Raw genomic sequence first — 17,002 nt, 5'->3', positions numbered from 1 at the left:
GCTTGCAGTGAGCCGAGATCGCGCCACTCACTCCAGCCTGGGCGACAGAGTGAGACTCCGTCTCAAAAAAAAAAAATTACCTGGGTGTGGTGGCGCATGCCTGTAGTCCCAGCTACTCGGGAGACTGAGGTGGGAGGACCGCTCGAGCCCAGGAGTTCCAGATGTCAGTGAGCTTTGATCACACAGCTACATTCCAACCTGGGCAGCAGAGCAAGACCTTGACTCTAAAAATCTTAAGTAATTAATTTATATGTATATATTATATTTATATAAACCAGGCACTGTTTTAGGTGTTGGAGAAACAGCAGTAGGTAAAACAATCAAAAATATTCCTGAGGTGTGCAGGCAACAATGACTGGGGGTGGAGGGCAGGCATGGCACGGAATAAATATTAGCGCCCACTTTACATGGGCGTCCTGAGGATTGAAGTGGGTCATTTTGCATAAAGTGGGCGGCACAGGACCTGGCCCATAGTAAGGGACTGACACACAGTAGGTATACACACAGGCAGGCTCCACGGTGTATTTAATATTACATATTATCATTTAATAATGTTTAAAATTAATATATAAAAATATATTTTAAAATATATTAAAAACATTTAAAAAGTTAGAAAATTATTTTTATATTATATTATTTTGTGTGCTAGATAATATATAATTGTATAATAGATAATATGTGATATTCTATTATATATTATAGATTATATATTATACTCTATATACTATAGTATATAATGATAATATATAATACTATAACTACTATATATACTATCATATGTATTATAGTATAATATATTACAGTATATCATATATTACAGTATTATATACTATCATTATATATATTATGTAGTTATATATATAAAAATATATATGGGCAGGCTCCATGGTGTATTCTGTATAGTACACAGTATCTAACAGTCTTTGTAAATAACCATCTCCCACTGCTAACAGCAGAAAGTAAAATACTCTAGAAAAAATAACAAGAAGCAAATATTGTAGTTGCTAAAGTGTTTACTAGTTTCCAAGCATTAAATATGTACACCGTGACCACTTTCAAATGGGCTTATCATGTTTTTAACCCAGTGATAAGATCAAAAAGTATTTTCTTAGCTTATATTTATATTTTCCACTTAACAGACTTTATAAAATAACATTGTTTCTATTAGATATGTGCTTATTTTGACTCTGGGCATTAATTTAACAACCTACAACTTTTAAAGCAGAAGAGACGATTTGTTTCCATCTAGACCGACCATATCATCAACATGGAGTCAGCTTCCCCCTGGACTATAACATCACGTCATCCTTCCAAAAGAGCTCCGGACAGTCTTTCTTTTACTTCAGTTCGTTTTTGTTTGTTCGTTTCTGAGACAGGGTCTCGCTCTATCACCCAGGCTGGAGTCCAGTGGCGGGATCTCAGCTTACTGCAACCTCCACCTCCCGGGCTCAAGTGATTCTCCCACCTCAGCCTCCCAAGCAGCTGGGACCACAGCCGTGCACCACCGTGCCATGCTAATTTTCTGTATTTTTGGAAGAGGTGGGGTTTCACCATGTTGCTCAGGCTGGTCTCAAACTCCTGAGCTCAAGCAATCCACCCGCTGTGGCCTCCCAATGTTCTGGGATCACAGCCCTCATCTCGCTCTATCGCCAGGCTGGAGCACAGTGGCGCGATCTTGGCTCACTGCAACCTCCGCCTCCCAGGTTCAAGTGCTTCCCCTGCTTCAGCCTCCCAAGTAGCTGGGACTACAGACATGCGCCACACCAAGGCCGGCTAGTTTTGTTTTTTGTTTTTTGGGTTTTTTTTTTCATATTTTAGTAGAGATGGGGTTTCACCATGTTGGCCAGGATGGTCTCCATCTCCTGACCTGATGATCCCCCCGCCTCAGCCTCCCAAAATCTGTAAGGCCTCCCTTTACACCTGTAAAGGATTACAGGCGTGAGCCACTGCACCTGGCCGGCTTTCTTTTAAATAGGGATTTGAGATTCTACGTTTTAAGTTTAGAGGAAAGTGAGGGTTAAAACTATTTTAGGAACCAAATTAAGAATGTGGATGTTGGGATGATGCCACACTGGTTGTTGCAAACTGAGACAATGTTTTCCCGTAACACTTTAATAATCATTTTAAAGATCAACAGACCCAACGCTGGCAAGCTTAAAATCCTACTGTACTAACACGTGGCTCCTGAAGGTGTACTGATGCCACTCAGCAAAACGGTACCAAGAGCTGGAAAGGGGCTTACATCTAGTAATTCCCTATTAACGAACTTGCCCTGAAGAAAGTCACAAAAAGCGTGGAAGAATGAGATAGAGGGATGATCAACCAAGATTAACTTACAATCGCACCGTACTGGAAGTAGCAGTAAGATCATTATTTTCTATGTGATATTTGACTTAGTTGATACATCCACTTGACAGACTCTTACATAGCCACTAGAAAGTATGAAATGTTGATTAATATAAGTAGAATATGATACTGTATCTATAAAGACACACTATCATTACAATTATAAATATTATATGTGGAAAAAAAGCTGGAGGTAAATACATTAAAATGTAAAAAATGGGTATTAGTGGAATTGAATTAGGTATGTCTTCCTCCTTGTAGCATGCAAACTTTATTAATATTTATAATTAATATTTTTTAAAGGGAGGGTTTCTGTCCTAAAGAACCCTGGAAGGAAAACTGTGGCTGGCCCCGCCCTGGGGACAGAGCATCGAGCTCGTCAATGTCGAGACAGGGATGCTGGGGCTGCCCCTGCGCTCTGCCACGTCGCACAGTTCATCAGGAAGTCACGGACCAAGCTGTTAACAAGAACTGCATTTTCCTGCACTGCTGCAAGAACACACCAGGTGACCTCCCCATCCACTCCCCAACACCTAAGTCAAAATCACAACACAGCTAGATCCCAGCCTTCCAGACTTAGAGACATTACGGCGAAGAAACATTTACTTCTTTGAAAAAAGGCGCGGCCGGGCACAGTGGCTCATGTCTGTGATCCCAGCACTTCGGGAGGCCAAGGCAGGCGGATCACCTGAGGTGAGTTTGAGACTAGCTTGGCCAGCATGGTGAAACCCTGTCTCTACTAAAAATACAAACATTATCCGGGCTTAGCAGTGGGCACCTGTAATCCCAGCTACTTGGGAGGCTGAGGCAGGAGAATCACTTGAACCCAGGAGGCAGAGGTTGCAGTGAGCCGAGATCGGTGAGCCAACAATCCAGCCTGGGTGACAAGAACAAAACTCCGTCTCAAAAGAAAAAAAGAAAAAAGTACCATCTTCCACTGGCAGGTGGTTGTTAAGGGGAAAAGCCAAAATGCCCAAACTCAAAGGTAAAGTAGAAACTCAGGCTAACGCTGACCTTGAGCCAGGCTTCCTGGCAAAGATCAAAGCCTGTCGCCTTCTAACATTCTGCTCCAGCACACGTAACTTCATACTCCACCCCACAAGGTAGAGGCCGAAGAGAACAAATCACAGTGGAGTGCTTTCCTAATGCTCCTGCGGGTCCCACGATGTCTGAGACACAGGCAGGTCACAGCCTCGTCCATCACCGCAGGGCCTGCCGGCGCAGACCGTGCCAATAACCTGCCGTTCGTGGACGCTGCGGAGACCCACAACGCTGGCCATGTTCAGTCCTTACCTGCAGACAGACTGAACGCAATGAGGATGCCCTTCTCTTCTAAAACTTTATTTCACTGTCCTTCTTATGTTTTGACTTAGCATTTTCTCAAGTCCTATTTGGTCATAGAAGAACCTAAATACATAATTACAGATTAAGAGAAAAACTTGCCTGTCTCTTGAATGTATAACATTTTTCATTACTTGCTCATATTATATCTTTGAAGCTACACATACTATAAAAAAAAAGCCAAGCAAATAAACAAAAATACAGCTTCCCAGAAATAAGACCTCATGCCCAGTTCTGTAAGCACACTATTCGAATAAAGCAAGAACAAGCCATCAGAAAAGTCAGGGTCGTGGCAAGAAGCTAGTAGAACATCAGGACAGAATGTTTCCACACTTCGCAAGTGAAAACCGAAGGCTCGTGCTTCCGGGTGATCTCAGCAGTGTGTGAGGTGGGCCTGCCCCAGTCCATCCAGAGTCCCACGCACCATAGCAATGTCATACCACTCAGCAACAAATTACCAATCAACACAACCGCACAGACAACGTCAAGTTCATTTTATTCTGCGAAAGAAACCAAACTCAAAAGGCTGCATCATGCGTGATTCCATTTTACATAACATTCTGGAGAAGGCAAAACTGTAGGGACAAAAAACAGATCAGTGGTGGGCAAGGCCTGGGGAAGGGTGGGAGGAAATTTGCGGCAAAGGGAAGGAGGAGCTCTGTGCTCTGAACCCCGACGGTGACTCTGGTTTCATACGTGACTGTATGCATCTGTCACATAGCACATCAGACACATAGCACTGAACGCTGAAACGAGTGAATTTTCTTGTATGTAAATTATATCTTAGTAAACCTGATTTTACAATTTTTAAAGAAAAAATACGTATGGCCGTGTGTGGTGGCTCACTCCTGTAATTCCAGCACTTTGGGAGGCTGAAGCGGGCAGATCACCTGGGGTCAGGAGTTCAAGACCAGCCTGGTCGACATGCTGAAACTCTGTCTCTACTAAAAATACAAAACTTAGCACTTAGCCAGGCATGGCGGTGGGCGCCTATAATCCCAGCTACTTGGGAGGCTGAGGTAGGAGAATCACTTTAACCCGGGAGGCGGAGGTTACAGTGAGTCAAGATCATGCCACTGCACTCCAGCCTGGGTGACAGAGCGAGACTCCATCTCAAAAGGAAAAAGAAAAACCACATACAACAGACAAAGTGTTAATTCCAGCTTCCCTGCACATTCCCGAATATTCTCAGGGCTGGCCATCCCACCTGCCCAGGGCTGCCTGAACCCTCACACCCATCCCTACCCAAAGAAGGAATATTCTGAGTCTCAGTGAACCAAGACCGAAAGTCCAGCAAGCTTCTATCCTTTAAGAAAACAAATTTCCAAAGAATACTACTTCCTGTAATTACTGACAGTGACTGAAAGTCCTTTTCAAAATGACTAGCGTTCTCTCCATTTTAAAGGTATAGTTGAGATGCAAATTCTGATCACCTACATAGACAATATCAATTTAACTTCTCGATTTCAGCTATTGTTCTGACTTTGTGTAAGGAAACCCCATTTAAACCTCATAACTCCATAAACCATTCCCATGGCTCCCACCAGCTACTGTGATCTCCAGTTTTAAGTTCCAGAGATTAGATAAGGTCTCTATATAGTGGCTAATGAGCCTTAATGTGCTTTAAAAGTCAAGGCTTGAGACCAGCTTTTCAGAGTAAACTTATTTTTCCAGCACAGTAGGTTTTCTTGCCAGGCAAGATTTGATTTCAAAATTGCACTAAGTTCTAGAAATTCAGGTTTCTTTCTTGCATGCTCCCACATTTCAGCAGAGTATTAGGAAGCGTCTGACCCAGGCTCCCCGCCCTCCAGGGTTGGGTAGAAGACAATCCACGGGGAAATCCGTACTCCAATTGCTGGGCTTTGCCCCCTGGGGCTGGGCAGATCCAACAGTGGGATTATTTTTAGTTGAAGCATGGTGGCAAGCAGTGTGTGTGTGTGTGTGTGCGCGCGCGCACGCGCACGTGCACATGCATATCCTCAAGCTCTGCCTCTTGCTTTTGAACAATTCCCTAAAGTAATAATTTTCTTTTTATAAGAAAACCACAGCAACATATCTTATAAGAAAACTATAGCAACATAGATGGCATTGGAGATCATTATATTAAGTGAAATAAGCCAGGCACAGAAAGACGAAGACCCCACGTTCTCACCCATGTAGGGGAGCTAAAGCAGTGGGTCTCGTGGAGGTAGAGAGTGGAATGGTGGACACCCGCGGCCAAGTTACCAGGAAGGGAAGGAGGGATGAAGAGAAGCTGGTTAATGAGTACAAAATACAGTTAGCTAGAAGGAATAAGTTCTAGCATTCAATAGTACAGTAGGGAAATTAGAGTTGATCATTTTATATATTTCAAAATAGCTAGAAGATGTATAATGTTCCCAACACAATAAAAGATAAATATGTGAGGTTCTGGATATCCTAATACACTGGGATTTGACCATACACACACTGAACACACAAATCAATCTCACACGAATCCCAAATATGTACAATTATGATACAGCAATTAATTCTTTTAAAAAAAGAAAACTGTCTCCAAGTAGCCTAGACGGATTTTTCTACACTGAGAACCTTCCCTTGTATAAATCAGAAAAAGGGGCTGTGAGAGCTGCTAAGGGGGTGCCACTGGCAAGAATTCTGTGGACGCTGAGGTGAGGCAGCGTCACAGCCCGGTGGAGGCTGCGGACTTTGGGAACCTCAGCTTTAATGGAATTCTCACATGGAAGCTTCTTTCAGGTTTGCCATCAAATGGTGACTATCACAATATTTTAGGTCAAAAAATTATATGTCTCACTTGAGGTCAGGAGTTCAAGACCAGCTTGGCCAACATGGTGAAACCCTGTTTCTACTAAAAATACAAAAATCAGCTGGGTGTGGTGGCAGATGCCTGTAATCCCAACTACTTGGGACGCTGAGGCACGAGAATCGCTTGAACCTAGGAGGCAGAGGTTGCAGCGAGCCAAGATAGTGCCACTGCACTCCAGCCTGGGCAACAGAGCAAGACTGACTCTGTCTCAAAAAAAAAAAAATTGTATGTCTTCTATCTGATATAACCCTGAGCAAATCATACAGCAGGAAATGTTCTAAGTTTTAAATAAAAACCATGATACAAAATTCTATTTACAGTATAATCTCAAATCATTAGAGAAAGAGAAAATAAACAGGAGACGTGGAAACATAAATACACAAAAATCTTAAGTATTTTTGGAATAATGAACCTAAACAGGAGTGTCCTAAACGTTCTTTACAACACAGCGATGTTTAATTAGGTAAGATACGTGTTTAACATTATATTTTGTTAGAAACACTAATGTACTTTAACACACATGTGGTGCAGCATTAGGTACATTTCACTTTGGGGGTTTCATTTACTTGTTTGTTTGGTAAACCTGAGACACTAACATGCACTAGTTTTGTTGTTGTTGTTTTTGAGGCAAGATCTCACTCTATCACCCAGGCTGGAGCGCAGTGGCTTCATCTCGGCTCACTGCAACCTTCACCTCCTGGGTTCAAGTGATTCTCATGCCTCAGCCTCTCGAGTAGCTGGAATTACAGGCATACACCACCACGCCCAGCTAATTTTTTGTATTTTCAGTAGAGATGAGGTTTTGCCATGTTGCCCAAGCTGGTCTTGAACTACTGAGCTCAGGTAATCTGCCCACAATGGCCTCCCAAAGGGCTGGGATTATAGGCGTGGACCACCACACCCAGCCTATGCACTAGTTTTAAAATTCAGAGGATTAAATTTGCTCTACATCATATAAAGAAATGTGTAGGCTGGGCGCGATGGCTCATGCCTGTAATCCCAGGACTTGGGGAGGCGGAAGCAGGTGGATCACTCTAGTGAGAGGTCAGGAGTTAGAGAGCAGCCAGGCCAACATGGTGAAACCCCATCTCTACTAAAAATAAGTACACAAAAAATGAGCCGTGTGTGGTGGCTCACGCCTGTCATCCCAGCTACGCAGGAGGCTGAGGCATGAGAATCCCTTGAACCCAGGAGGCGGAGCTTGCAGTGAGCCGTGATCACACCACTGCACTCCAGCCAGGGTGACAGAGCAAGACTCCATCTGAAAGAGAAAAAAAAAAAAAAGGAAGAAAAGAAATGTGTAAACATGCCCAAGAAAATCAGTCAACTGGCAAAAATGAACTGTTGATTTTTTTTCTTACTCATCTTTCCTTCTGATTCGTTTCATTCTCCTACTAAATACCTTCCTTGCAGGATTCTAATCAGGACATAGATTGAAATCCAAACCCTTTAGTTCTGCAATTTTTTTAATAATTATTTTTTCCTCAGGTCTCACAATATGTTTTTTTGTTTTTTTGTTTTTTGTTTGTTTTTGAGAAGCCTCCCAAGTAGCTGGAGCCACAGGCGCACGCCACCACACCCGGCTACGTTTTTGTATTTTCAGTGGAGATGAGGTCTCACCATGTTGGCCAGGCTGGTCTTGACCTCCCGAGCTCGAGCAATCAGCCCACCTCAGCCTCCCAGAGTGCTGGGATTACAGGCGTGAGCCACTGCGCCCAGCCTTCATCTTTATTTCTTTAAAGAAACATTTAAATGGTGATTCTCTTCGTGTACGCCTCTAAGCACTGTACGTTACTCAATTCACCTAGGTAATTCTTCAGGTTGGTGTTCAGAGCATGCTGACTTGGTTTCCACCTTGGACCAGCCTTTCTTACCTTTCCAGTGGGTCTGTCATGTGGCCTTAAAACATCCTCAAAGGGATCTCTCGTCTCGTTCATCTCTTTCTGAGACACAATCCTCCCACCTCCACTCCCAAAATCCACTTGTCAAAAGTCCAGACAAGCTCTAATCCTACCTGCATTAAACCTTCCCGAAGCCTCCCGGTCAGAACTATTCCTACCCACTCCTCTCTCTGGTACTGGAGGTACAACCATTTCTGAAGAGTATAAACTCTCATAGGAATTAAACCTACTAGTTTGCATCATCCTTCTCTAGTTTCCTCTCCTCATGCGGCCTAGCTCTGTGTTCTACGTAATAGATGGGGCTCAACGCGTCATGCCTTGTAAATACACTCATTTCATCTATAAAACAAAGATAGGCCATAGTCAAAGGGCCGTTTTCACTAGTGCCAACCATGTACAGAACACCATATGCTGCCCCATGCCATTCTTTAGTACCAAAATTGTTATAAATGGCCACATTATAAAATAATTACCATTTCCTGAGCATTTTCTGTGTGCCAAGTACCATGTAAGCACTTTACATGCCTTCCAAGTTCACATGGTCCCCCCGGATTACTCTTTAACAGAAGAACTTGCCTTATTGTCCAAGTCTATGACAATGTTCTCATATGATGGAGGGTTGACCGCTTTGTAAAAAACAATATACTATTTGAGGGAGACACATTAACCAGAACTAATTCAATTAGGGTAGTTTTAGATGTTTAGAGAAATCATATGATAAACTATCAAAAACAATGGGATGGGGAGACACAGAAATTTCACATGGATAGATGAATTATTCCTAGGGAATGACTTTACAATTGTCACTGCGAGGAAATTTATAAATTAGCTACAGAAAGATTCTTTAAAAGAAAAAGCAACAACACAGCAAGTTGCCATGCTACGGAATCACAAGTTACAAGAGGGAAAAACACCTGAATGTTTGAGAATTAGTCTTTGAGGCTGGGAGTAAAATTTGCAGTGCCAGCATTGTAGATGGGTTCAAAAAGCTCTGCATAGCAAACGTCTCCAGGAGGCAAAGGTAACGTGGTCTGGGAACTCTGTTTGGAGAGACTCAAAAAGTGACTGTAATGAAGCCAAACGTGAATTTGGAGGTATCAGCCCAGAGTTTGAACAAAAGCATTCTGTGAAATGTGAAAGTAGAAATATTATAATAATAGATCACTTATTCATATTTCAATCACATTATATAACTAAATACTTTCCTTAAAAACTAAACTCATGGCCAGACGCAGTGGCTCATGCCTTGGAGGCTGAGGCTCAAGAATCGCTTGAACCCAGGAGACGGAGGTTGCAGTGAGCCAAGATCACACCACTGAACTCCAGCCTGGGTGACAGAGCGAGACTCTATCTCAAAAAAAAAAAACCACAAAAATAAAAAATAAAAACAAAAAACTAAACTCATGCAGGTCACAATGGCTCACGCCTGTAATCCCAGCACTTCGAGAGGCCAAGATCAGGAGTTTGAGACCAGCCTGGCTAACACGGTGAAACCCTGCCTCTACTAAAAATGCAAAAATTAGCTGGGTGTGGTGGTGCACGCGTAATCCCAGCTACTCCGCAGGCTGAGACAGGAGAATCGCTTGAATCCAGGAGGTAGAGGCTGCAATGAGCCAAGATCACACCACTGCACTCTAGCCTGAGTCAGCTGAGTGACTCTGTCTCAAAAATATAAAAAATAAAACTAAATGCATGTGAAAGAAACTTCTCTGCCAAGACCAGGCCTGGAGAGCGTCTGGACTCTTCAGAAGCAACTCCTCGTACAGCACCCGCAACTGAGTAAGGGCAGAAACAGGTGTCACTGGGAACTCATTAGGAGCCCTCGAGTCTCTTTAAGGCCCTTCAACTTCATACAAACTTCACCACATCAGGAGATAGAGGATAATATATTAGAAAGAGATAAGAAGTTGAAAACCAGTCGTCTCCTTGTGTTCTGTTGCCACACCCATTTGTTTAATGGATTTTTAGCAAATTGAGAAATTTAACAATTTAAAGAAATTTTAGAGTCATAGAGACCTAAAACCTCCATCATCTGTATTTGACCCAAATCTTAGAGCAGCAACCGACCAGAGAACACACACAGCCTTTTCAGTTTGCTTCCAAATTCTCAGCTAGAATATCAACAGAGGAACAACGTGAAGTGTGCAAATCTCAGAACACAAAATATCAAGGAAAGATACTGGGAATAATGACTCTTTTAGTTTTAGGTAAATCTGCATAAACCTTATAGCAGTAAGTGCAGCCTTTGAAAAGACAAGGGTATGCCTCTGGATTCTTCAACAGGGCGGGGCCTGTGCGTGGGCACAGGAGCTCCAGGAGCCGGATGCCTGGAAAGACGGCCAAGCCACAGGGGCTGCTCCCAGCTCCACCTGGAGGGACCACTCACCTCCCCAGGCTCATCCTGCTGTGCAAACAACCCTCACGAGGATTTCTCTTTTTTAAAGCAGAGTTGTTGGAAAGGCTACATGCAACTGCAAAGTTTTCTTTTTGATGATTTAAGCTTTTGCTCAATTACATATGAGAATAATAATATAATCTCTCAGTTGATAAGATGATAAAATAAAATAGTATTAGCAGCCCAGAAAACCTATTTTTGCTAAAACTGTTTAATGCCTCTAAAATACAACATTGTCACCAGAATCCCCAGTGGCCTCGCGGATAAGGCATTGGTCTCCTAAAACAGAACACTGTCACACTAGTCTGGTGAGAACCCAGTATACAGGGTGTTTTGAGGACCACATTTCCTATCACATAAAATAAAATCCTGCCCTTGAAGATGCAAAATGCCCACACCTGCCACTGCCCTGTATCCTGCCCTGTTCCTCCGGAGAGGCTGGGAGACAATGTCTCAGGCCCCAGTGCCCTTCACTCACCTGAATGTGCACGGCGCCCTCTACTGCTTCTTGGATATTGGGGCAGCCACTGATGAGGGACAGTTGCTCTTCAGCACTCAGGGAGCCTTTCAGAGCACCTGCCTGCTCCAGCAACTTCATCTCCTTTCTGGAAAGGCAGAGAGAAGGATCACTGTGAGGATTCAATACCGCATTTAAAAACAAAGCTCAACATCAGGAATCATCAGGGAAATGCAAAGCAGAACCACAGCGAGATACCACCTCACACCCATTCGGGGTTACCAACAATAGAAACTAGCAATTGTTGGCAAGGATGCAGAGGAACTGGAACCATTATGCACTGCTGGTGAGACTGTGAAATACTGCAACTGCTACGGAAAACAGACATGGCAGGTCCCAAACACAGAATCACGGTATGACCCAGCAACTCCACTTCTGGGTATAAACCGAAAATAATGGAAAGCAGGGTCTGTAGGAGATTTTTGTACACCCATGTGCACAGCAGCATTATTCACAGTAGCCAAGAGCTAGAAGCAACATAAGCATCCATCAGTAGATGAGCAGATAAACAAAATGTGGAACATACACACAACAGAGGAAGGAAATTCTGTCACGTGCTACAAAATGGATGAACCTTGAGGACATTATGCTGAGTGAAATAAGCCAGTCACAAAAGGAAAAACACTGTGTGATTCCACCTAGAAGAGGTATCTAGAGCAGTCAAAATAATAGAGGCCAGGCCAGGTGGCTCACGCCTGTAATCCCAGCACTTTGGGAGGCCGAGGTGGGTGGATCACTTGAGGTCAGGAGTTCAAGACCAGCCTGGCCAACATGGTGAAACCCTGTCTCTACTAAAAATACGAAAAAATAGCTGGGCATGGTGCCGCGCACCTGTAATCCCAGCTACTCAGGAGGCTGAGGCAGAAGAATCGCTTGAACCCGGGAGGCAGAGGTTGCAGTGAGCTATGGTTGTACCACTGCACTCCAGCCTGAGTGAGTGAGACTCTGTCTCAAAAAAATAATAACAGAGACAGAACTAGAATGTTGGTAGCTGCCAGGGGCTGGGGGTTGAGGAATGGGGAGTTAAGGTTTAATGGGTACAGAGTTTCAATTTGAGAAGATGAAAACATTCTGGAGATGAATGATGGTGATGGTAGCACAATAATGTAAATATACTTAATACACTCAAAACATTAAGGTAAATTTTATTCTATACACTTTACCACAATTTAAAATCTTAATTACTTGTTTTAAAATGAAACAATCCTCATGGCAGCAGGCAGAGTGGGGGGCATGCTGGAAAACAGTGGTTCTAATCCTCTCCCTTGGGCCAGTCCCCTGGGATGGAAGGATTGAAAGAAGGTACCTTATAGCTGAGTGGGTTTTGTGGCATGTGATCTGTGTGGTCACCTGGGCCACCATGCTCAGAAGGGCCTGTGCTGGTTTACTGCTCTGCTGTTAGTATCTTACAATTCTTAATATATTTTTGCTTTTTGGGTTTTGTTTTGTTTTTGTTGCTGTTGTTGTTTAGATTTTTTGTTTGGTTTGATTTCGTTTTTGAGACAGGATCCTGCTCTATCACCCAGGCTGGAGTGCAGTGGCACAATCATGACTCGCCATAGCCTTGACCTCCCGGGATCAAGTGATCCTCCCACCTCAGCCTCCCTAAAGTAGCAGGGACTACACAGGCACACCACCACGCCTGACTAATTTTTTATATTTTTTGGTGGAGACGGGGTTTTGCCATGTTGCCCAGGCTGATCTCTAACTCCTGGGCTCAAGTGATCCTCCTGCCTTGGCCTCCCAAAGTGCTGGGATTATAGGCATGAGCCACAGCACCTGGCCCTAAGTTTTTTTAAAAGGAAGGAGAGAATCTTTGAGAAGTTTTTCTCATGTAAGTAATTTGGAAGATTCATAATATATCAGCTTAAAAAAAATCTACCTATCTTAAAATAGGGCCACAAAACAGCTAACTTGTTTTGGAGAATTATAAAGACAAACATACTGATCCCTGCTCAGATCTTATCACCCACAAAACAACTCAGTGTTAAGTACCAAATATCCTGGACCACCATCCCCAGTGAGCCGGCATTTTAAAATTTTCATATAGAACAAACTCCTTGAATTAGAGACTTATAAAGTTAGTGAGGCCAGCCACAGTGGCTCACACCTGTAATTCCAGCACTTGGGGAGGCCAAGGCAGGTGGGTCACTTGAGGATGGGTTTGAGACCAGCCTGGGCAACATGGTGAAACCTCGTCTCTACAAAAAATACAAAAACTAGCTGGGCATGATGGTGCACACCTGTAGTCCCAGCCACTCGGCAGGCTGAGGTGGGAGAATCACTTGAGCCCAGGAGGTGGAGGCTGCAGTGAGCCATGATTGTGCCACGGTACTCCAACGTGGGTGACAGAGCGAGACCCTGTCTCAAAAAACAAACAAGCGAAAAACAAAAATAAGTTAGTTAGTGAAAAATACACAAAACAAAGTACGTGTCTTGGCCAGTTCATCTGGAAGTTTATTAGTTGCACAGAGTACTGTGAGGTGTCTTAGCAACAGATTAGAAATTTAAGATTTCTAAGGTAGATAGCTAAAATCAAAAAAGAACTGGTCCAAGGTAAGTGCCAGCAAATACATATTTGAAACATCATGGAGGGAAATATAACAAAAAGGGTCATGAGGAAAGGTTCCTCTATTAAGGTAAAATGGAAATGCAGACGCGCACGGGTCCTCCAGGGTCCCGCGATTCTGCGTCAACAGCACTCAGCACACTTCCCTGAGCGCAGACTGTGCCTCTTAAGCGACATTATTCCGGAAGAAAGAGCACCACGCAATCCAAAGCTCATTTATCATCCACTGTGTAGCATGTTTCAATCCATCTTTGAAAATGTTGAATTACACAACTCTGTAAACAAACTACAAAACCACTGAACTGGACGCGTCAAATGAGTCAATTGTGCGACATGTAAATTTATCTCAATAAAGCAGTAGCATTAGTATCTTATTGTTACTGTAACAAATTATCACAAACAGTGGCTTAAACAATGCAAATGTATTATCTTACAGTTCTGGAGGTCAGAAATCCCAAGTAGACTAACATCGAAGTGTCTGCAGGGAATGCACTCCTTCTGGAGGTTTCAGGGAGAATGCGTTCCTGGCCTGCCCCAGCTTCTAGAGGCTGCCTGCATCTGTGGCTATGACCCCTTCCCCCTCCACAGCCAGCCACCCCTGCCCCACCTGTTTCTGTCATCATGTCTCCTCCCTGCCTTTATCCCTCTAAGGACCCATGCGATTACATCAGGCCAAGCCAGCAATTCCAGCACAATCTCCCCATCTTGCCATTCTTAATTCAATTACATCTGCAACGTCTGTTTTGCCATGTGAGGTTCTGGCTCATTCAAAGTTGTGCCAAAACTCTGGACATCTAAGTGTGTTTGCAGGTATGTTGTTCTGGGGATGATACGCAATTTGCTCCTGCCAGGCACTTGGGGGCGCTACCAACCAAGGAACCAACCTGAATTCTTGGCTTGGGGGTTTTTCAGATGACACAGGTAGTATGAATTTGAGCTCTGAAACGTTGAGGATTGCTCTATGGTTACAAATTCTCAAAGAAACTCTTCCTCCCCTCCACTCAGAGTCAACGCCCCCACCGGTGACCCTCCACTCAGGGGATCCAAGTTATTTTTTTTGCCAGTGATGTAGCCCTTAGAGAACTCTAGCTTCTGTCAGGGGTCTCCAATTTGACTCCCATCTTGCACAGACTCAGGTTGGCTGTTACAATGGAAGCTCTAGATTAGCAAGACTAACTGGCAAATGCCCTTCGAGCAGCCGCCCGCTGTTGCTGTCAAGCACCCCTTGGAACTGGTGCTCCTGAGGTAGGCCTCTGAAATTCTCCAGTACTTTTTTGCCATGTCAGCTTACTACCATGACTTCCACGGACTGGACCCCACATGGGAATCTGGGCCAATGGCAGAGGCCCATGGGCAGCTGGTGGTGGCTGCAGTAACCAGCTCAAAGGAAGCCTGAGCTCTATAGCGACAGGGCGGTCAGAAATGCAGACCCCAGGCCAGGCGCGATGGCTCACGCCTGTAATCCCAGCACTTTGGGAGGCCGAGGCGGGCAGATTACCTGAGCTCAGGAGTTTGAGACCAGCCTGGCAAACATGGTGAAACCCTGATTCTACTAAAAATACAAAAATTAGCCAGGTGTGGTTGCACACCCCTGTAATCCCAGCTACTTAGGAGGCTGAGGCAGGAGAATCACTTGAACCTGGGAGGTGGAAGTTTCAGTGAGCCGAGATCACGCCACTGCACTCCAGCCTGGGCGACAGAGCTAGACTCCGTCTCAAAAACAGAGAAGAAGAGAAGGAGAAGGAGGAGAAGGAGGCGGAGAGGGAGAAAGGAGGAGGAGGAGAAGGAGGAGGAGGAGGAGGAGAAGGAGGAGGAGGAGAAGAAGAAGAAGAAGAAGAAGAGAAAGAAATGCAGACGTCCACAGTGGGCAGACTGGTTGAGGGCAGGAAGGAGCAACAGAATTACAGCCGGTAGTGGAGTCACCGTGACCGCAGGCCATATAAAGGCAGGACTTTAGGAAAGGACACCACTGCCCTCTAGCTGCCATGAGCTGCCGGAGCCACAGTCCGACTATCAGAGGCTCAGGTGTCCCCTGAACAATGTCTGTTTCTGCGACAAAGATGCAGCCGCAGAGATGGTGTCCTGTATCTTGCTCCCTCGTCTGGTATCACAGTCAGCCCTCATAGAGAGCAGAAATCAGAGTACCGTCTTTCAGAGCCGGAAAGGGCCTAGCGCAGACTTTGTTTGGAGATTACAACACATTTGAATTTTTCAGTTTTTAACTACACGATTTATATAAGTTTGACCTGCAGCAGTGGCTAAGCCCAGGAGTCAACACTGGTAAAAGACAACCACACTGCCCATAAATACAACCAGAAGAAAAACAGTCACATGGCAGAAAAGCGATTTGTAGCTACCAAACAGAAACTCGCTTCAGTGTAATTGAAAGTTTTCGCTGTTACAGAGGAATAAGTGAGATGTTTCATACTGTGCCCGTTGCTTTTCTAAGACTATTTCCTTTCCTAATTTATTTAAGAAATTTTAAATGTAGAAAGAACAATAAACATCCTCATATCTCCACCCTCCAGAAGTAACCACCGCCAATCCTCTTTGTCACTTTTTAAGGAAGCAAAACCCAAATGAATCTCTTAGCGCCACCATCCCAGTCTCACCCAACCATCTTTCCACCGAACACACACAGGGTCTCTCGATGCCAAGGCCTGGGAGCATAGTGAGTAACCATTGCGTCCTTTAGGAAACTATGTCTGAGCACCTGATGTGCTCAGAGCACCTGCTCCAAGCCTTAGGAGGCCACCTGTGTGTCTTCAAACCTTTCCACTAATCCAAGGTCAAAGGCAAACTTTTGACCTTTTTTCCCAAAAGTACTGAGTGAGATTAGACAGATAACGGGAGAACAGGAGTCTCTTGTTCCTCGATCCTCCAGGGACCACCCCGGAATGAGAACGTCCCGTGGAGACAGCAAGCAGTGGCAAGAAAAGCCACCACCATTGGCCTCTTGCAGAGCAGACTCAGGCTGAGGAATGTGCAGTGGTGGTTCTGCCTCAGGCCCTTCCTCCCTGGGCAGCACGCACAGGTCAGACAGAGAACCTGGGCATGAGGGAGAGACACGGCCACACATTAACCCATCAGCCGACTGCAAGCTCCAGGACCCTGCTGTGTGGTCCCG

The 17,002-nt window shown here is 44.4% G+C and overlaps 1 protein-coding gene across 2 annotated transcripts in view; it reads right to left on the bottom strand.

Annotated features, from left to right (window-relative positions):
* CRYL1 (crystallin, lambda 1) overlaps window positions 1–17,002 on the bottom strand; it is a 111,078-nt gene that overhangs the window by 75,212 nt on the left and 18,864 nt on the right. For both annotated transcript variants that reach the window (XM_011951335.1, XM_011951336.1), the window contains one exon: window positions 11,268–11,394. In XM_011951335.1, coding sequence (XP_011806725.1) covers window positions 11,268–11,394 — 127 coding nt within the window. The remainder of the gene's footprint in view (window positions 1–11,267; window positions 11,395–17,002) is intronic.

This window comes from Colobus angolensis, unplaced genomic scaffold (genome assembly GCF_000951035.1).
Source record: "Colobus angolensis palliatus isolate OR3802 unplaced genomic scaffold, Cang.pa_1.0 Scaffold318, whole genome shotgun sequence".
NCBI lineage: Eukaryota > Metazoa > Chordata > Mammalia > Primates > Cercopithecidae > Colobus > Colobus angolensis.
This window is presented reverse-complemented; position numbering and strand designations above follow the sequence as displayed.